This window comes from Toxorhynchites rutilus, chromosome 2, assembly GCF_029784135.1.
Source record: "Toxorhynchites rutilus septentrionalis strain SRP chromosome 2, ASM2978413v1, whole genome shotgun sequence".
In the NCBI taxonomy this organism is placed as follows: domain Eukaryota; kingdom Metazoa; phylum Arthropoda; class Insecta; order Diptera; family Culicidae; genus Toxorhynchites; species Toxorhynchites rutilus.
Genome location: NC_073745.1, coordinates 186,454,250 through 186,476,962, shown reverse-complemented (window position 1 = coordinate 186,476,962; position 22,713 = coordinate 186,454,250). Strand labels below are relative to the sequence as shown.

At 39.2% G+C, this 22,713-nt stretch overlaps 1 protein-coding gene across 1 annotated transcript; it reads left to right on the top strand.

Moving 5' to 3' along the window:
- Positions 1–4,635: 4,635 nt before the first annotated feature.
- On the top strand, positions 4,636–22,380 carry LOC129768716 (AFG3-like protein 2). Its single transcript, XM_055770533.1, has 6 exons — positions 4,636–4,917; positions 5,015–5,466; positions 5,531–5,624; positions 5,684–5,988; positions 20,747–21,797; positions 21,857–22,380. Exons 1-6 carry the CDS (start codon positions 4,819–4,821, stop codon positions 22,286–22,288), a joined length of 2,433 nt encoding a protein of 810 aa, XP_055626508.1. The 5' UTR covers positions 4,636–4,818; the 3' UTR covers positions 22,289–22,380.
- Positions 22,381–22,713: the final 333 nt, after the last annotated feature.

Sequence of the window (22,713 nt, the reverse complement as noted above, 5' to 3'; positions counted from 1 at the left end):
TCAAAGATAAACACAATGACTGACGTCACTATTTACGAAATAATTATGGCAGCGTATGCTATGTCGCTCGGAACCTAAGATAAGATCAGACAATAGGGGGTCTTTTACGGACCAAATTTCTGTCAGATACGGACCAAATTTCTGTCAGTCGTTCTGATTTCTGATTGGTCGATTTCGATAAATTTTGTAAACAAAGTCGATTTTTCCAGTGTTGCCAATAAAAATAAATTACGTTGGGTTTGTATTGAATTTAGAAAAAAAATGAATTTAATTGATATTACGATACTTAGTTTAGAGTGAAGGAATTGTATACACGTTTTACCTAATTATTTTGTTACTATATTTTGATTGAATTGAAAAATGTATATATACATATATATATATATATATATATATATATATATATATATATATATATATATATACATCCATTTCATGTCAAACCGATATAGTGCTCCTCAGATTTCCATGAAAAGTGGTAGTTTCTTTCTTTATTGCAAAATATTAGACCCGTATTTTTTATTTTTTCGTTAGGGTGACCTTTTCTTATTTTAGGGTGGTCCGAAAAATCATTTTTTTCAACTTTTTCCGAAAAGTGCCTTTTTTAAAAATTCATAACTTTTGAATCACTGAACCGATTTAGATGATCGATATATCAAATTGAAGCCAATTAATCTTTTTTTTGAAAAATATTAGGCTTGCCAAGAAATCGAATTTTGTTTTCGTAACTATTGATTGTAGTTGTTTTTTGTTATTTTTATGTTTTTTGTTTTTATGTTTTTATATTTTATGTTTTTTCTTGAAAGCTGAGGATTTATTACATAACATATCTCGATATCAGATAGGCTTTTTTGTGTTTTTGAGTGACTTTTCAAAGTTAACCGGTCGTCCGTAAAATCATTTTTCCACTCTTATCCAAAAATAATTTTTTGCAAAAATTTATTACATTTGAACTACTGAACTGATTGAGATGATCGACATATTAAATTGAAGCCAATAAGCCAATCTTTTTTGAAAAAATATCACACTTACCGGAAAGATAGGATTCTAGTCGCATAGGTCTAGTCTAGTCACATAAGAATATTGAACGAAGACTTAAAACATGTTAAATTTACAAAATAATGACTCTAAAACGAAAAAAACACCTCTCTAGAACCCTCTTTCCAAGTTTAATACTTTTTTCAATATTTTTTCTATTAAAAATCTACCTCATTGGCTTCAATTAGATTTATTGATCATCTGAATCGGTTCAGAGGTTCAAAAGTTATGATTTTTTGAAAAAGTCATTTTTGGGAAAAAGTGGAAAAAATGAGTTTTCGGACAACACTAAAATGGAAATGGACATAAGTTTAGTTTAATAATAATCTATTTGGTTTCTGATACTAATATATTTTATTTCTACCATGCCATGCTCCTGCTATCAAATTTTCGTTTCCTTGTTTTTTTGTTTTCTCCGCTTTTTAAACGAAAAGATATAAATTTTTTTATAATGTCATTCCTTGTTTTTTCACAATGGAATAAAGTGGATGGCAAAACATACATTTCTCCTGCCATTTTCTTCGGCAAATCAGCTTCGTTAGGTTCCAAATGCGATTTCATATTTCGGAATAGAATTTCCATTGCTAAGAAGAAATTAAAAGTCTCATCATTCACTATGCAGATGGGAGAGTTAGAAGCTGTAGCTCGCAAATATGAAAAAAGAGACGGTTGATACAATCTAGGTTGTGTTTTGCTGACTACCAATCTCTTGTTACACTGCTGACATGTTCTTTCCCGCTGAATAATTTTTTTGATGATGAAACCAGCTATATAGAACAACGAATTTTGTTCTGTTCTGTCGAGAAAAGTTTTCGCTTCATCGACGGTGTACTCATAGTCGAATTCAATATTCATATCATTAACATTATCACTAGAATTAGATGAAGCTGAAATTCGATATGATGTCGATGCTGCTTCATTGTCCATCAATTTCTGGGCTGAACATTCTTCACGCCGCTTTGATAGCAAATCTATCAATCCAATAAGATGTTGTTGTGTATCGGCTGTATACGAAGCATTCGGTACTACGGTCATGTATTGCGAAAGAGTCACAATTTTCAAGTTATTGCTGAATTGCAATGGAGTTGGGCGTCGTTGCTTTGCACGAATCAATGAGAAAAGACTCTCCAGACAATCTTGGACGAACCGCGATGTAAATATTTGTGGGTGTCCTTCATGCAAAAGCCGATCTGTCAACCTCACAATTGCATTCGTGCAAACGATTACACTTGTTTGCCATGGTTTCCAATGTCCGTGTCCTACTTGGAGATCATACATTAACCGCACCATGGTCTTCAGATGAGCGATATCCTCGTCATATTTCATAGGATCATTCAAACAAAATACTTTTTCTTCTGCCCTATTATTGATAAGCTCGAACCATCGAGCAAAGTCTTCTATGAAGCATGCGGTAGTAAGAAGCTCCGGTAATTCTCGTATTTCCGCATGAAACTTCAATGCTGCAGCCACCGTCCTGTTGCAATATTTTGTTGCGTTGCATACTTTCATTTTATCTATTGAAGATGTTCTGTTGTCAAAGCACACATCCGAGGCCGTTAGTCTGTGACAAAGCCGCAACGTGTTGTTTATTTCGGAGTTCACGATTGTGGTTAAATGGTCTCGATGAACAATATTGGATGTTAGCTTTTTTTCACGAACATACCAATCCGGAACTTTCAGGTAGACATTGTTCAACCAGCCATGTACTGTATTTTTAAATACGTGTACGGGATCGGGTATGATCTCTAGCATTCTGTTCTCAGCGTTTGGATGAGGTATCGCAGCATTTAATGTCTCATTTTTGCGACGAATATCGATCCCCAAATCCTTCCACATGCGCTGGTTTTCGGACCCGGAATCTGTTGTTATAAAATGGACACGCAAACTGATTCCCTCTGCTCTTGAAACTGCAGACAATACAGCATTCTTCAAAAACTCTTTTTGTATAGAGTTGCCGGTGTACTCGAAAGCAACCACCTGTTTCCAGCGCGCTGCGATTCCAACTAGCATGAATACCAAAGCTTTACAGGCTAAAGTTTGGGACATAGGAAGCGTTGTTGTTCCAACAAACTGCTTCGTATTTTGGCAAAACTCATTTGCCTCGTCTATGCTCATTTCGTCTAGAACCAATCCGCAGTCCTTTTCTTCAACCGACATTGTGGAGACTTTATGTTGTAGCAGCTCGAATATATCTTCAAGAATACCTACAAAATATCATTTCATATATTAACATGCGATGAGACATATGATTATAATTACATACCAGGACTGAAACGAACTCCTTCAATTTGGCGTAGTAGAGTCCTCGTGGATGGGAACGGGAAGCCTTTTTGAATAAGCTTGTCGTATCCACCTTGACATGCAAACCGAATTTGTAAATTTTCCGTAATCGTTTCATTGGACCAACGTTTCACTTTTTTAACCTCTCCTGTTAATAGCTTAATTTGATCTTCTCTGAAAAGCTTCTTCAAGGGTTGTTTTCCACGAATTCTCGAGGTCAGATATCCGCATTTTTTCTTCCATTGTTTTACAATTCTATTAACGGTTACATCAATATAAAATATTAGAAAATAACATATTTTTTGACACACTACCTTTTCAGCTTGGAAATTTGATGTTTTAAACGAAATATTTCTTCCTGTAGTTGTTTATCTCCTTCATATACGTCAACCAAATCATAATTGTTCTCAATACTTTGTATCTCTTCCCATTCCTCATTCGCGGATGCAACTGAGGTCGGAATTTTCGTAACTCCATTTTCATTGTATTTCCCATCAACAAAATGAGCCTGTATATATACTAGTATTAGGATATGTTTTAGAATTAGTTTTTAATACTTATGCTACATATTCTTGTGCTTGATTTGATTTCAAAGAATGGAACTTCTAATTCACTGTTCACGCAAAATCGAATCCATTCTTTCCGAATATTTTTGTCTTGAGGGAACCGATAAAATTTATACTCAGGATGAGTATCCGTCCTTCGCTCACAATTTAAGGCTTTACACTTCATTTTTATTTTTGAATTACGTTTTTTATGAATAAAATGGCTTCCTAACGTTGTTTTGGTTGTATTCCTGCTCATATAATAAGATAGAATGTTTTGGTTCAGACAATGAGAATCTGCATAACGCTGTAACGGTTGTCAGATTAGATTTATTTGCTAAAAAAAATCCCAAATTTGTTTTGGAAACGATTATATTATAGATATGGGTATTTAAAAGACTTATTTTATCCTTTTAAAGCATATTTTTGAGATTGTCTATTTGAAAATATGCAATAATCATTGAATTCGCACCAACCAAATGTTACGATTCATTAAAATAGAAATTTGAAAAATCCGATATTTTATAATATTTGGCAGCTCTGGCATCTTCATGTCATGGCTTCGTTTTTGGACGACGAAGAAGAGTAAGAAGCCAGTTGTCTGGTCTTGTCTTAGCTCGGAACGCGACCATCTTCATTACCTTTTTTCTAAACTTTGGCGTATAACCCAATTCCAATTTTCGTTAGAAACACCCGGAAAATGAAACACCGCAAACTGAACTGATTTTACAACAGCAACTGGCAACACGTTATTTATTGTGACAGTTCTTTATGACATTAATCACGACAGGTAAATTTTCGTCATGGTAGGATATTGCTTCATTCATTCATAGGCAAAACGAATCGACTGAAAGATTGTGTAATAAACTTTAATGTGGCGTATATACATTTAGTGATTGATTCCGCCTAAATGAACCGTCATACTTAAGTGGTAGGGCTTAGAATTGACACTGAAATGGCTTATCGTTTATTAACAACCGCTCGTAAGCTCGAATCGACTCTGGCTGGATTAAGCCGACAACATCGTACAGTCAACACAAGCGACTGCGACCAGGTTAGTTTTGTTTTTGCTGGACCATGATTGCCCTTTCCCGTTCTCTGGAAATAATTCATTGGGCTATTAATCATCGTATCTGTTCCTATTATTTCAGATAATTCGTAGTTTAAACTATTTGCAATCCAGCAAAAGCAAACTTTGGAGCGAGTTCCTTTATCGAATTCAACTTTTCTGTGAAAAGCCACCAAAAGGTTTCGAAAAGTATTACAAACCCGGTGGAACTAAGAAACCGCCACCAGCTAGCGAAGCGAAAGATGCCAAACCAGCCGAAAACGCTAAACCAACTGCGGCTGCCGGCTCGGGAAGCTCGAAAAGCCCCCAGCCACCGAAAAATGATTGGAATCTAGGAATGTTCGGTCCACAACCGGCCAGAGGCAGTGGTGGAAGTAGTGGTGGCGGCGGTGCCGGTAGACCTATTGGCGGCGAAGGTGGTGATAAAGAAAAAATGTTGGTGTTCGGTGCGATTGCCGGTGTCGCACTGATCTCGGCCATCGCATACTTCGAAATGGGATACAAAGAAATCGCTTGGAAGGAATTCGTTAATAAGTATGTTCTCATTATGATTCAGTGCGTAATCATTTATCATTACGTTGTTTTTTTTCTATTTCAGCTATCTAGCTCGTGGCATTGTTGACAAACTGGAAGTTGTGAATAAAAAATGGGTTCGAGTACGATTATCTCCCGGGAATACCTCCGATCTAGGGGTAGGAAATATCTGAATGGCATCGTTTGTGTTAATTGAGAAACGAAAACTTTATTTCAGAGCACCTTATGGTTCAACATTGGCAGTGTCGATTCCTTCGAACGAAATCTAGAAAACGCTCAGTCCGATATGAATATTGAGCCGGTAAATTTCGTCCCTGTAATCTATCGGAGCGAAATCGAAGCATCCAGTTTGTCGGGAATGCTACCGACTCTGTTGATAATCGGTTTTCTGATTTATATGATGCGACGATCGTCAGAGATGATGGGTGGCCGAGGAGGTAAAAAAGGCGGTGGTCTATTCGGTGGCGTAATGCAATCGACGGCTAAGTTAATTAATGCGAACGAGATCACAGTTGGTTTCAAGTAAGTAATGGTACTAGTTCCAATCGCACAGAATTTATAAATTCCGATCAGCTGTGCACTCTCAACATTTCATGAATTAATTCTTCAAACATACACATGTGGAACGATCGAATAGCCTCTCGGTTTATTTAACGAAAAATTTAATTCGTACTTAACCGCCATACGATGTACTTCGTGTGTGCTTTTTTTTGCAGAGATTTCACACTTGACTAGGCAAACCTAGCCAGAATATTCATCTGCCCCAATGGGGGACTAGGCTCTGCGAAATGCACATATCTGCATGCTCCTGCTTTTTAGTCCTGACCGAGGAATTGTCGAACAATCGCGCAGGTGCTAAGGATGATCGGCTTTTGGATGCCGGCCAATTCCAGCTCCAGAGAGAACGACTGAAACATTTTTTTTTGTATCTGCTCGAGTCACTGTCGTTATGACAGACTCGAAAATTTGTGAAGGGCTGAGTTGCGTGACTATATTGCCCTGTTAATTTTCCCAATGGGTTCGGACGGATAGGGCTAACTTGTAGCACATTTACTTCTTTTTGGTTTTGAACATTGGGTTATTTTTATTTTTAATAGCGAATTCGTTTTTGTTCAGTTTCAACCCCAGTGCCGCACTAACTGCTGTCAAAACGTTTTTTTATTCACTCAGTTTCGCACTCAGTATCGCACAAGTTCGCCCCGAAAACTGTTAGTTTCGCACTGAGATGTTTCACGGGTTGGCACTCGGGTTCACCAATACAACTATACTGAACTGCCAAGTTCCGAATATTATTTTGGAAAATCTAAAAATAAAGACTATGAAAATGAAAAACCTGCTGCTTTTGCTTTTGTATTATTGGAAGCGTAATCCAATTCGGATTCTGATTTTGAAGAGTATATTCGAGTAGACGGCATTAAGCTACGTGTGCTTTCATTGGGAGGTGAAAATAATGATGGATATTCAGGTAGAATAAATTTCAAAATCAAAATTATGAATGAAAATGTACTTTAACGTATCGAATATTTATTTTATGTGATTAAATAAGAGGATTTTTCCGATATCGCAGAAACATATTGAACGAAAACTGTATCTAATGATGATTTTATATTATAATAGTAATTATTTGTGGAACAAACAGGAAATGCATCGACAAATGGTTAAGTGAGTGTCAGAACTACATGTGTTAGGTAATCGAACAATATGAAGTACAAATTTTCATTCAAACTTTTATATGTTTACACTGCACTTGGCCCTTCTGATCTGATGGAGAACAATTTACCTCCCAAGCACTAATATCACCACCAGACGTCGATACTGTACATTTGCCGTCGTAAATATAAACAAATCAGACTATATAACGTACACCAACAAACCAACGCATTCGTGAAACTGAAAACGTTTTTTTATTACAGAGTCAGTTTGGCACTGACTCAGTTTTAAAAACGAATTCGCTATAAGTTCTTTCTGTACCCATGTTTCTATGGCACATTTAGCTGTATAACAGAAAATTGTGAAAGGTCAGATGTTCTCTAGAACATTGTCTAATTTTTCCTCGTACACTTTCTGTCATTTCTGAAATTTGAAACAGTGCTGCATAAAAGCTCATTAATTCTGTTTTCCTTTGGTTAATTACACTTTCTTCAGCCTTCTTTTTTTCCAATTCATTTATTTGTAAGGCTCAATCGCATGAGCTTTGCGGAACCACTAATTCATGATTTGTTTTTACAGAATTTCAACTTAAATCTATGTTTAGTAGGTTTCGACCGATTACTCGCGGTTTACTCGAGGTTAGAGGGGCAACAATTTTTGTGGGACGGGTCAGGTTAGGGATATGGGTATGATGTATCGTTGTCTCAACCAAGGCGCCTCTATATATACCAGGTGAAACAATCATATGAAATGCACTTTCAGCCATATTGGAATTGCTGTCGGTATTGTTTACAAACAGCATCAGAACTAGAGGTGGGCAAAACGGTTCACTTTAATGAACCGTTCAGTGACCAACCGTTCACTTAAGTGAACTAGTTCTTTTGAGCAGTTCACTCACTCTTTTGTACAGTGGCGGGATATGTCCGATATTTGTTAGAAATAACTTAGCACAATAGAAAATCAAACTTTGATTTTGAAATTTTAATTTTGTTTGAGTCGTTAATCATTATTTTCAGCATAAACTAGCATTGTGCTGCTTTGCCTACGATGTATTGCAATAAATGCTATAGCAAAACTGTACCCAAACCGCGAACGTCCATCTCAAAATTATCGAGCACAATGTGATATAATATAAAACATATTTCATATTAGCGACGCGAATTTTACTGTTTAACAAGACTGTTTAAATCAACTTTCAGCTTTCAACTATATTTTATAAGTGAGGTAGATTGGTATAACAACTTACAGAAATATTTAACAATCCAATTTAAAACCATCGTATCCTGAACGCAACATAAAAAAACGCAACAAGTGTTTTTTATGAAGCGACAATACCGACATATTATTTTTGTTGTTTCATGGGGCGTTTGTTTCCATTCGTTTATTTGAGAACTATTTACCTTGCAGCACCATTCATCTATCACTCGTTCATTTTCCTTCCTCTTACGCACCGCTTACCGTACACAGTTCGTTCTGAACTGCATGCAGAGTTCTGCCAGCGGTCAGTTCGTTCTGAACTGTATACACAGTGTAGTCGGCGGTCAGTTCGTTCTGAACTGTGTTATCAGTTCATCATTCACCGTACACAGTTCGTTCTGAACTGGGTGTACAGTTCATATGAACTGTTGCCCAGCAAAAAAGAACGGCAGTTCGTTCACTCTTTTGGGTGAATTCGTTCTTTTGATCAGTTCATGAACGGTTTGCCCATCTCTAATCAGAACGCTGCCGGCGGCTCTCTACAAACTGCTGCGACGCTTATTCGAACGATGCCTACTTTGTTCGGCTTTCGCGAATTTATGTGAAAAAGACGGGATGATTTTGTAGAATTTCATTCTCATCCAGTTCATCCACTACTCTCGCATGTGAAAATGCAAAAATGGCGTATCCTAGTAATAACAAAACAAACAACCCCCGCTCCACAGACCGTAATCCCCTTCTTATTGAAGTGATGATGTTGCTTCACCTGTTATACATTTATACAAGCGCCTTGGTCTCAACCGAGAGTTGCCGCACGCACTGTAGCATTGTGCATAATGACCAGGGATAACATCTGGTGTTCGACTATCTGTCGAGGGCGGGCGACGGTGAGATGAAGGGAACTCTTCAGCCTTCTTGGTAACATTTACTATGGTTTGTTCCCAAATTTGTTGTTCAGTTACCGCATGCGGATTATCCAACCCTGTACCATTCATCACTGCAAGTGCATCAATCCGCTTTCTTTTATTTTGTTTTACGTTTTCAGAGGAGCGAGCCTCCGTTTGGATCGATTCTTCAATGTTGTGCCGTTTTTCACTGAGTTTGTGTTCGCAGTATTTTTCAGTGTTTTTTTTTGTAAATGTACTGCAGCTTTTTTAGCGTAACTATCATAAATAGATGGACATTCTTCTATCTCTGCGAGCAGATCAAATCGATTTCTCACCGGGATGGGTATTACAAGCTCTCTTGCTTCACACGTATGTTAACCCTTTGCAGTCGTTTGTCTGCTCTCAGCCACCAAAGCAAGGAATCATACTAAATACTTTATTGAACGATGAAATAGTTTAATTTTTTTCTGAACGAATTTTAATGTTCAGTGAACTTTTTTACGAATGTATACAGAGTTTCTATGAATAATAGGTAACGTTACTAACTATAAACAAAATATTATTAGCGTGGAAAGATAAGAGGATTTCTTTTTGGAGAAATTAATTCCGACCGCAAAGGGTTAAATTCTTCTCCAACATGACTAGTTTAATTCATTTTTGTATATCATGCTCTGGACACTTCGGATCTGCTGTTCGGTGACTACTGTTTCGACAATGAAAGCATTTTATCTCGTCTTTACAGTTCGAGAAATTTTGCTCCTCGTTTGTGTGTATTTTCGAACACTGTTCACATCGTGTCTTTCCTCTGCAACTTCCGGCATTATGGGTAAAGCGGTGACAAGTTAAACAAAATTCCACTTTTTGCTTGAAGGGAATCATTTCACAATTCATGCTGAAAGTTATCTTTTCTGGTAATGTTTGTTCTCGGAATGTGATACTTATCCTGTTCAGTGTTGCCACATTGAAATCTGTATTTTCAAGGTAAAAAATCTTTTTTATCAGTAAAGAAAATAGAAAATCTGTATTATCTGTATTAATCTGAATCTGTATATACAGATTCTTGGTCAAAAAACATGCTGAAAATATGTATCATTACAGAAAAATCTGTATATGTGGCAACACTCGTCGACATAACGCGAAAGTCGAAAAACTTTCAATATTTGCTCCTCAGATTCTATTTCTGATTGAATTTCCGTGTCCGAAATATTGTTTGGAATTCCAGTTATCACTCCGGATATGCTTACATGGTGTCTTGGGATATATGATCTGTAACTGAACTGCTCCAGTTTGCTTTCACGCACCAAAGTGTTGTCTTTATTCATATTGTTGAAAAATATAATTATATTATTTCGGCCAAGATATTTCATATCTATCACGCATGTTTTGCTACAATAATTTTTTTCGAGAGATGATTCTAAAGCAAATTTATTGATTTTGTTCTTTATTAAGGTATTCAACGAAGACTCTATACGGCCCTGGGTCTTCTGTGTTGTAGAAACACGATTGCTTCTCGACGTTTCCATCGTCCATGTCCTTAGTCTGGTGGATCTTTTTCACCACCGCCTTTAAACATTTTCAATCTTTATTTCACTACATTTTCAATCTTTTCTATGTTTTATTTATAGATTTTTTTCTTTCCGAAAAAGAAAACCGGCACTATTTTTTAAAAATTCCTTTCGTTGAAGCCACTTTCTAAAACTTCAAAGAACTTTAGAGAACGCGTCCTGTACGACAGAGCGTTAAACTGCGAATGGGAACAATTCTTGGGACCACTATTGACCCCCATAGTTCCTTGTGTTCCACGGCCAGTGGGCGGTACTTACAAATTTTGCGACCGTGGGTCTCCTCCAGATTTTGGTTCAGTGGAATAGCGACATCGACGATGGTAATGTGGCGGTCGATCTTGTCGTATACCATAATATCTGGACGGTTATGGTGAATCGAGAGTAGAACTTGAAACGTTCATTTGTCGATGGACAATGTGGGTCACGTTATTGTGGCGCTCGGTGTAGGTTGCGTTAATCAAAACGGAACAGCATCCCATAATGTGCTCTATGTTTTCTTCTTGTTGATGGCACCTCCAGCAAATGTCATCAATGTCTTGATGCCAGACATACCGTTTGCAGTTTCATGTCGGCATTATCCTGTCCTGGATGGCTATCATGTTGGCTTTTATTACTGAAGAGAGTTCACCACGCGTTAGCCACAGATTAGATGCGGCCTTGTCGACGTGTGGCCGGTCCAGTTGAGGAGGGCCATGCACTGCCTTCTGCTTCCAAGCTGTAATCTTCTCCTCCATCATCTACAGATTGCAGTTGAGTTCGTACTTCACTTGTACCATGTGCAGGATATCCCTCTGTCAGCGGTCAGCGGTAACCTCATTCCCTCCAGGACCAAATCCAGGTGACTACTTCGGGGGGCGGCTGTGCTCATGTATTTCTCCTGTCTGCAACGCTGATAACGTTGTTTTTCCTTTTTCTCGATTTATCTCGTTCACGTTCCTTTGTTCTCCGCTACGCTTATGCATTGCACATGCTTCCGTTTACTCGTCGAGAGGTGTACCGATAAGGAATTGCCCTCCAGAATGACGCCCAACCCGTCACAGCTACCCTCGCAGGATTACTCTTCCCAATTAGGTAATGCCCTTCAACATAACGCGCACCCCGTCACAACTACTCTCGTGGGGTACTACCCGTTAAAGCAGTCCTCGCAAATGTTCAACGGTCAGGCATTATCAGATCGTTGGTTCCGTTTCCATTTCCGCTGTAGCTCGGGCATGATGTGTACGATTGCGCTGTTCACTACATTCCAGGTGCCCTCATCGTGACACATTTCCTCCACTATATTCCCAGCATACAGGTTAGATAGCCCCACTCGCCTTTCGGTGGATCTGGGACATACGAATACGACGTGTTTCGGTGTTTCCTCCACATCTCCACATTCCGGACAGAGTGGCGACCTTGCGTGCCCGAACCGATGTGAATATTGCCTGAAGCAGCCATGTTCAGACAGGAACTGCGTCAGGTGAAAATTTACCTCTCCGTGCTTCCTGTTCAGCCAGGTCGATAGTAACGGCATGAGCCCATACGTCCATCTACCGTTCTCCGCCATGTCCTGTTCATTTGTTCATTTTTTTTTTGTTTAGTTAAAAGTTCATCTGACAACATCGTTTTAATGAATAATTATAAATAGTCGAAATAACACTAACATACTTAACATTTTTTGAAGTGTCGTGCAGGTTCTCCAAAATCAAAAAGGTGCTCTACTAAGGAAAATGTTATTATCATCTCCAGGGGGGCCACCTATTCGGGAAAAGCGGGAAATGCGGGAAAAAGTCGGGAACCAATTCCATCGGGAAAAGTCTTGAATTGCTTAATAAAGTCGGGGTTTTATTGCCCAGTGTTTTTTGCGCTCTAAAATGTTACTGTATATGTTCTAGCATGTAAAAACGTCGCGCGAAATGTAACAACCTTTTTTTTTTTGGTGTACCAAGATGAAGGACATCTTGTTCTCATCGAAATTTGTTTCGAGATTTGAACCGAAAGAGCTTGAGGCTAAAAAAATGATTATGCTGGCTGACTTCCAGAGATATGCAGCTTTGTTGAACGAGAAAATTCAAATGGTCAAAATTTGTTGGAAATTGGAAATCAGGGTTTTCTTGGTATTATGAGCAGGAATTCCGTCTTGTTGAAAGATGAAATGACGGCCAGCAGCAACCTTCTTCATCCACGGGACAACACCTTGCAGAAACTTCAAATATACATCGGATGTTACCTTTAGTCCTTGATCAAAATAATAGACTACGCCTAGAACCATCACATCACGAATTTAAAAAGTATATTTTGCCGGCGCTCTAAAATCGCGGTTTTGTAACATAAAATAACTCCCAAATTCATATAGTGCATTTTTTACAGCCCAAAAAAAAGTAATGCCAGATAAATTTAAAAGCTTTTGTTATATTAAATATAAAAATTATAATATTCCAAATGCATCGAAAAAAAATATTGTTGGTGGCAATATAGTTGCCACGGCCTTATAAAGGGTAACGCGCTTCAGGTACCAATTATTAGCCAGGGAACTTATTTCCCTGGATTTTTGTTACATTTCGAAATCATGCCTTAAAGACTCTCTTATGGGCTAAGCCCCTAGACTTCAGCAAATCCCGACTAGGGCAGCCACTAACCATTCAAAATCCGACGGCTCCAGAAAGGTCCGTCCGAGTGATGTAAGTGGTCTGTTTTTCGGTATGGGATTTGCTCTGTTATTCTTACTAGTTTTTTCGAGCTCCTTCCCTGTTGGGAATTCTGGCGTTGCAGATGTTGGACTCGGCTGGTTGGGTTTAGCTGGCATGATCCTGATGGTTATCTTGATATTGAGAAATAAATACGTGATACGTGAATACGTGATGTAAGTGGTCTGTTTTTCGGTATGGGATTTGCTCTGTTATTCTTACTAGTTTTTTCGAGCTCCTTCCCTGTTGGGAATTCTGGCGTTGCAGATGTTGGACTCGGCTGGTTGGGTTTAGCTGGCATGATCCTGATGGTTATCTTGATATTGAGAAATAAATACGTCCTGGTTTGCTTCCGAAATTGAACTGTTTATTTCCTTGCTATCATGAACCTTTTGGTTTATCTGAAAAATATACGAATTCATACTCTAGCTTAAAATTAAAAGGGAGAGAAAAGATCTCCCTTTCTTATTCAGATAACCGAAACCGCAACGGTTATCTGCCTGCCTATTTGCTTCATCAAATTCATAAAGGGGCTCAATTTGGTGAAGTTACGACCTAACTATTTGCTGATTGCCTGCAAAGGAATCTCTATTTATATTTTCCTGTTCTTATCCTTCACTACGTCTCACGCGTGGGATCCTAAAAAACAATTTTATTTCTTTGCCCTATTCCTTCTTTGCTCTTTGCGTTCATAAAGGGCGATACCTAAACAGAACAATTTTTATCATCTCTCGAGTGGCCCATACAGCGCTCTTTTTAAAACATACTTCCAACGAAAAAGGTTAAAGTGGGAAACATTTAGCTAATTGCCGGGAAGAAATATTTACTTCTATTCCTTCGTCTAAGAGCCCCTGCACACTGCAGACTTTTGTCGGCCGATAGATTGGTCGGACGACTTAATCAGTAAGGAGGGATATGCATATGCGCACACTACACCGATTCAGTACCGGCCGATGAAAAAGTTTGCTAGCTTCCGATTGCATTCAAACTATGCGGTCGGTAAACTATCGGCCGTCCGATAGTTTACCGACCGCAACTAGCAACCCAACCAAACTATCGGCTGAAAAAAAGTCTGCAGTGTGCGAAGTTTCTAATGCGCTATCTCTGGCGCGCTTATATTGGGAGCTGTATTGAACAATTGAAGAAAAGGAAGTATAGAACAATTGAAGAAAAGGAAACAAAACATGTGGTTCCTCTTGTTGGCATTATTTTGTTTTTCAAACGCGCGTTGCGCTACAAATTTGATATTTGATTATTTTAATTTATTTTTAGCCCTGCTATCTAAACTAGGTCCGTAACACCAGGTGCATATATTCCAGAAACAATTCCGTTCATCTCTGAACCCTACATCCAACTCAAAATATGTTGCTGAAAAACACACCGTTATTTTGTTTGTCACATGCGGAACTTGGAAGCAATAAAGTAAACGTATTTTCACAATTTCAGTTTCAAAACTCAATTTTTAACTAACGACATAATATCATTGAATTTTTATTTCTGAGAGTCGGGATTTGCGTGAATTCATGCGGGAAAAAGACTGGAGAAATGCGGGAATTCAAAAATTGAAATTGGCTGGGAGCGCGAAAGTTCACTCTCTCGAGCAAGTTAAGTGCATCAATTTCAACAGAATTAGTTTGGCAACGAAAGTGGCTTGTTCAATACGTATACGTCGCTGAAGTGTATCCAGATTCAGTAATCGACATCTAGCAGATTTGAAACGAACCAGCCCAGGAGGCTGAAAGTCTTAAAAATAAAGAATAAAAAAAAAAAAAAGACATCTTGCAGAATATTCCGCGGATCACTCCAAGGCAGATGCCTGAGTGCTCTACGAATGAACCATTTTTGAATTCGTTCAATCCTGATGCTCCACATGTGCTGATAAGGGTTCTATACTACAGATGCTGTTTCCAGAATTGGCCGAACAAGAGAGCAGTAGAGTGATTCCAGGCAGTAAGGATCAGTGAATTCCCTAGAAATTCTCGAGATGAACCCAAGCTGACGATTGGATTTAGTGATCAGCGCAGAACAGTGTGCGTCGAAGGTGAGTTTAGAGTTCAGAAGTACGCCCAAGTTATTGACTTGACTGACTCTCTCCAAAATGAAGCTATCGATCGTGTAGTCAAATATAATTGGCTGTCTCATTAGATAGAAACTCATTATGCTGATGGTGAGTTTATTCAAGCGACACCAACACACGAACTGGACGAGCAAAGCTCTGCAAACGACGGCAATCCTCAAGAGTGTTGATCGTAAGATAAATTTTCAAGTCGTCTGCATAGATCGACACATATCCGGATGCTACAATAAGCGACACATCGTTATAGAAGATTGCGAACAGCAGTGGTCCTAGATTTCTGCCTGGAACTCCCGAAGAAGCAGCAAACGGAGATGAAGTGTGAGACTTGAGCTTGACACGGAGCGTTCTTCCAGAAAGGTATGACTTCAGCCAGTTTTTGAATCCTTCAAAAGCACCAAGATGGGATAGTTTTCTCAGTAGGATGCGATGGTCAATTCGATCGAAAGCGGCTTTTATGTCGGTATGGATAGCATCGACTTGAGCACGTTCCTCTAGGCGGTTGTTACGAAAACTCGAGATGGTTGATGCTATCCGAGCGTCCTGGCATAAAGCCATGTTGTATTGGTGAGATATAGCTCTTATCTTCGAAGAAAACATCGTTTACGATCAGCTCAAATAACTAAGATCCAGCAAATAAACTGGTTATGCCACGATAATCAGTCACGTTACACTTGTCTACTCTTTTGAAGACGGGAAACATAAAAGAGTGCACGTCAGGAAAAATTGCTTGATCCAACGAAGCTGTGTAGATACGGGAGAGCCAAGGATGTAGCACAGCGGCAAAAAACTATCGCTGGAACGCCATCGCCATCAGGACCAGTAACTGTTGAACGTTTCAATTTGTTTACGGCCTTCACAACCATCTGTGGGGTAATAACGTATGGTCGCAAGTCTATTAGAGTCTCCCCGAACGTTAGCTTCGGACGGGATGGCTGCATCAACTACAAACACTGAAGCAAAGTGTTTTGAAAACAAATTACCTGTTTCGGGATCAGAGGACGACTCCTGATCACCAAAAAATATCTTAAACCAGATATCTGCAGTTTTCCACTTGGAATTGGCAAAATTCCAGAAACCTCTTGGATTTCTACGCAAGTTTGTCTGGACACGAAGCACGTACGATTTGTAGAGAGTTGCGTTAAGGCTGCGGTATCATTGCTAGCGAATTGGAAGTTGTGTCAACAAGTTCATCGACGACGCAATTTGCGTTGGCATGAATTTTTGGCACGCCGTAGGACGCGAAGGAGTGGAGTGCTCCAAGCTGGATACATTGAAGGTTTCTTTCGAGGAGTATTCGTTACGAGCCAGTTACAGACAATTTCGCAGAACCGCGCCGCCATGTCATTAACGTCCTGACTAAATAGTGAAATAGTGACCAATGGCAAGAGAATGAAACGAATGTTGGTTTCTAGACTATCGATGCTCAATATAAATTAAAATATAACGGAAAACTTGTCATTCCTTCATAATTCTAGAATTGCTATATCAAAAGCTCCTCCTTCCTACAAACATACATACAATAACCTCTTGACGCTGCGCGAATCGTTGGGGGCCCCTTAATACAGTTATAACTGAATCAAGCTTCTGTTGCCGCTTCGTCGACATCACCGCCAGGTCGTTACCCTTTGTTGCACCGCGTTTGTCGCACAGATAAACAATAAACGGTTGCGCGACGTCAGCTTATCGTCACATCGTTGCAGCCGTAGCAAGTCGCGCCAACTTCTGTTGCACCACTATGTATCTTCCGAAACTTGTCGCACTCTCGAATTAGTCGTGTCACTTGGATCGGGTGGTACCTTCGATCACCATTCGCACCGATGCGTTTGTCGCCTCGTTCCACAATTCTATGGCAGGCGATCAGTAGATTTATTACCTGATCAGGTTTTGACTTCCTTAAGCCACGATACTTCACTTTTCGATTGCCGCTAGCTTCATACAGACAGAATTGATCTTCTATTGTGCCGCCAGACTTAATTGTTCGGTGTGGTACGATTTTACGTTTTTTGTCAGAGAGATGTGAAGTTATACCCAGTGACGTCGTCACAAAGGATAGTCAGTGATGCTGTGTTGGAGATGCTTTCGCTACATTTCATATGAGTCTATGGTAGTTGTGTCGGCATAATCTCAAAAAGTTGTAACATACTGTCCCTTCGTCCGTGAATAACAGCAGTACCCATTGAAACCATCAGGACCGTCCAAATTGAACTTTTTTTCGTCAGTGAAGATAACCTATACATTGAAGAACTTCGTTATGGTATATATTAAAATGTATTCTTTTCGGTACATTCTTTGTCATAATATACCATGTCCCACTTTCGGTTCATGGAGCTTTGGCAAAACTTAGACGTTTTCCGATGTGAGATAGTGTAAGACAAGGAGCTTTAACCTTTTAAACCCTCTTTATGTGAGAACTTTTTACCAAAACTTGACGAATTGTCACCCGAGAAACATTTAAATTGAGATATTGCTTTATTTTCATAAGCGATTTTGAGGTATTCGAAGCTGTTCTAACTATTTCCCGCTTATCCCGGTCAGAGAGCTTCAATTCACGTGGAGCTCTCTCCTCCTTACCGTATCCTTGAGGATTCGCCAAATAATTGAGCACTACTTGATAGGATCGTCTAATCCGACGAGCAATTTCTCTGATACCAACATTTTCTTAGTGAAATGCATTGATTTGTCTTTCTTCTCTCTCCGTGAGCACTTTTCCCTTCGGGTTTTCCAGATTTATTGATCAAAACAACTAAAACAATGGAAAATGTAACTGGTCTTATACAAACTTGTACAAATGAGTTCGATGTGTTGTTGTCTTTCGGGAGGAGGAAGGTGGTGAGATCCCAGCTGGCGAAGTACAGTAGGCCGCACAATAACAGCAACTTGGCTACATAGGGCCCTATTATAGAAATCGAATCGAGGATTCGATACAATCACTATCACTATCACACCGAGTAAAATCTGGAATTATAGAAATCGAGGAAAACAGCTCGATTCGTTACTCTGCTCGAATGTCAGTGGCAGTAATGAAATATTTTGAAACGAGTTTGAAATGTTTCACAAAGCACTATAGAAAGGATGCCAAATCTTTTTTGAGACATCGGCTATGAAAATTATAAACATCTATATTTCTAAAAGTGTTAATATGGTTATGTTTTGGAGAAAACTGATATTCCCTCTACGAATGAAGCTTAATGGGTGTAATGAATGCATGGATGTGTAACAAAAACGACTTCATGGAACAATTTGCTTTGCAAAAAATATAATTATTAGAAAATGATTTTTTTCATGTATTTTCACAACTGCAATCGATGGAATTCCGTAAGAAGGCACGCATGAATACCACTTTTTTTAGCAAAACTATTTTTTTGCATGTAATTTTCTTTTAGCGTCGATTTCTCGTTGTAGCGGCGTCAATAGCTTTATTGTATTGGGCCACCACCTGTGGCCCTAAATTCTCGCTTGTTGTGTGCTAGTGTTTTTTTACCTTTCACCTCATGTCAATCCAAATCTGTAATTTAAAAAAAAATCATTTTTGTTTTGCAAGACATTTCAGCTTTAGCATATGGTATAGAAAGTTTGGTATAGTATAGCAATAAAAAAGAAAATTACTGACAAAAGTAACACGTACTAATGTACGCTAGCAGGAATAAGCAATTTTAGGTAGGAAATACGGTTGATAATAATTCAAAGAATATCATAAAATTTACTTATGGAGTTATATCTATCGTAGAAGAAATACTTACTTTCTGCCATTCTGAACCAAGACGCATTGATGGTCTCAGTGCATCAATCCCTCACTGAATTCTTCCCACTTTTCCTTAGCAGGGATTCTATTTGAACTGCCTCCAAAAAAACTCGAGCAATGTTTACATTCGCTTTCATTGGTCCATCGAGTCGTACTGGTGGTGATTTGTCTGTCCACTCATTTTCAGCCACTGAAATATGCGCTGGAAGTAAATTCTGCATTGTAATTTACAACATGAATAATATAAATAATGATGGATTGAACACTTACCTTGTATAGACTATTCTGGCAGCACCGTAAAACAAATACTGATCAAAACAAACGAACATACGTTGAAAATTGCATATATTTAAGCGTTTCTGAAATGTTTCCCAAAGGAAAGTATCAGGGACGCAAACCAAAACAAAATAATTCTCTGAAGATATGCAAAAAGACAACTTGAAAATTTCTGACACTTGCATCGATAGCTATCACTCGCTCGGTGCTATCGAATTGCTCGATTTCTATAATAGTAAAATAGAGCTAACGAGCAAAATTCTTATCGCCTCGATTTCTATAATAGGGCCCATAATTTCGCTTTGTACGCCATCAGCCTTCCATTTGCGGCACGTTATACATTTGCAATTCCTCCATGTTCGTAGCATCAACCAAGTGCAGCGGAAGAACGTACTCGTTCATGAGCTTTACTGCACTTGTCGTCCTGCGGGAATCCTGCAACTTCGGGATCCTGGAGCGCGACAAAGGGTCCGTTTTGCGAAACTGTGAGATCGCCTCGTCGTAATAGAAGATCTGGCTGTGGATCAGCTGGCTCAGGGGGATGTTGTACTGTGTCCTCCACTGGCGCTGATTCGCGTGCCTCACTCGCGAATGAATTGAACCATAGTGAACACCGAGTAGAATCTGGAATTATAGAAATCGAGGAAAACAGCTCGATTCGTTACTCTGCTCGAATGTCAGTGGCGGTGCTGAAATATTTCAAAACGAGTTTGAAATGTTTCACAAAGCACTATAGAAAGGATGCCAAATATTTTTTTGAGACTCTGCTATGAAAATTATAAATATCTATATATCTATATATCTATATGGTTATGTTTTGGAGAAAATTGATATTCCCTCAACGAATGAAGCATAATAGGCGTAATGCATGCATCGGTGCTATCGAATTGTTCGATTTCTATAATAGTAAATTAGAGCTAACGAGCAAAATTTTTATCGCCTCGATTTCTATATCAGGGCCCATTGTTAATATTTGAGGGCGACCACTCATGTCCGTCTCCAAAGCAGTGCAGATGTAATAGGCGCGGATCACGAATTTATTCATTTCGTGTGTCCACATGATCCGTCGTCATTACACCAGATCGCCTCCACGTGTGTGCTTATTGTTATAATCAATATTTGAAATGAAGATAATTTTACGATATTCTCTCAACTCTAAACCTTTCCTCTTTACACACATTACAAAAATTACTGTCTTAGCTGTAATTCTTTGATTTCAGAGATGTGGCAGGATGTGAGGAAGCGAAGATTGAAATCATGGAATTCGTCAACTTCCTGAAGAATCCCCAGCAGTATATCGATCTTGGAGCCAAAATTCCCAAAGGAGCGATGTTGACTGGTCCCCCCGGAACAGGTAAAACATTACTTGCCAAGGCGACGGCCGGAGAGGCGAATGTACCCTTCATAACAGTGTCCGGTTCTGAGTTTCTGGAGATGTTCGTTGGAGTGGGTCCATCCCGTGTGCGTGATATGTTTTCAATGGCCCGCAAGCATGCACCATGTATATTGTTCATCGATGAAATCGACGCAGTGGGGCGGAAGCGAGGGGGGAAAAGTTTTGGAGGACATTCCGAGCAAGAGAACACACTCAATCAGTTGCTTGTAGAAATGGATGGATTTAATACAACCACAAATGTGGTGGTTTTAGCAGCCACCAACCGAGTTGATATTCTGGACAAAGCATTGTTACGTCCGGGTCGATTCGACAGGCAGATCTTTGTACCTGCACCGGACATCAAAGGTCGTGCTAGTATTTTCAAAGTGCATTTGGGACCACTGAAAACCAGTTTAGATAAGATGGACTTGGCGAGGAAAATGGCTGCGCTTACACCAGGATTCACGGGTGCGGACATTGCAAATGTGTGCAACGAAGCTGCTCTTATAGCTGCGCGAGATTTGAACGAGTCGATCGTAATGAAACATTTTGAGCAAGCAATTGAACGTGTTATTGCTGGTATGGAAAAGAAGACGAATGTGCTCGCGCCTGATGAGAAAAGAACGGTTGCTTATCACGAAGCTGGACATGCCGTTTCCGGTTGGTTCTTGGAACATTCGGATCCGCTACTGAAGGTTTCCATTATCCCACGAGGCAAAGGTCTAGGCTATGCCCAATACTTACCGAAAGATCAGTATCTGCTCACAACGGAACAACTTTTCGATAGAATGTGTATGACACTTGGTGGACGTGTTTCGGAAGAAATTTTCTTTGGCAGAATCACGACAGGAGCACAAGATGACTTGAAGAAGATCACCGATAGCGCTTATGCACAGGTAATTCGATTTCTTTCGTAATAATAAACATAATTTTCACGTATTTCAAAATAATTCAGATTACCCGATTCGGCATGAACAAAAAAGTAGGCAACGTTAGCTTCGATAGTTCGCAACCCGGAGATCCGATGTTCTCGAAGCCATACTCAGAACAAACAGCTCAGTTGATCGATCAAGAAGTTAGGCTTTTGATTGATGATGCGTACAAACGTACCAAGGAACTTCTGCTTAAGCACAAAACTGACGTAGAGAAGGTGGCTGAGAGATTATTGAAAAATGAAATTCTAAGCAGAGATGACATGATTGAATTGCTTGGGAAGAGACCCTTCCCGGAGAAGTCCACCTACGAAGAGTTTGTTGAAGGTACAGGTTCCTTCGAAGAGGACACATCATTACCAGAGGGCTTATCGAGCTGGAATAAGGAGAAAGTTGCGCAAGAGGAAGCAGCACCTAGTGCGAGCAGTAAAACGCCGGGATCAACTAGTGCTTAATTATACAGATGCTTGTTAGAAGTCTGATCGGAGCGACAAGTCGATCAGGGAACAAGTAGAAAGATGTCGATAAATATAATTGTTGAAAATTTCCTATTGTTTCTCGTATGTTTTCAGCCATTTCAGGAATCAACGCATTGACTTATATCACAACATTCCCAACACTTATTATCTAATATTTTTATACTTCATTTAATGTTTACAATAAGATGATAACAATATCGACTTTGCCTCACTCGCACTACATTTCGATTTCATTCAGCTTGAGCTTGAGCTTGGATAGACTGTACATTCCCTAGTTGCTCTCCGTGATTGATCTGAACAAGCGAAATTGCACACTGAATGACGCTTGGAAGCAATAAATCATTCTAATTATGCAAGTTTCGCTGATTCGAGCTTTAAATAGTCAATAACGGCGCCGGCCA

Bases quoted from the DNA above. Each gene is read 5' to 3' on its own strand.
- LOC129768716 (XM_055770533.1), top strand. From the start codon at position 4,819: ATGGCTTATCGTTTATTAACAACCGCTCGTAAGCTCGAATCGACTCTG. The intron at 4,918-5,014 runs GTTAGTTTTGTT...CTATTATTTCAG, and splicing joins ACACAAGCGACTGCGACCAG to ATAATTCGTAGTTTAAACTA. The intron at 5,989-20,746 runs GTAAGTAATGGT...CTTTGATTTCAG, and splicing joins GAGATCACAGTTGGTTTCAA to AGATGTGGCAGGATGTGAGG.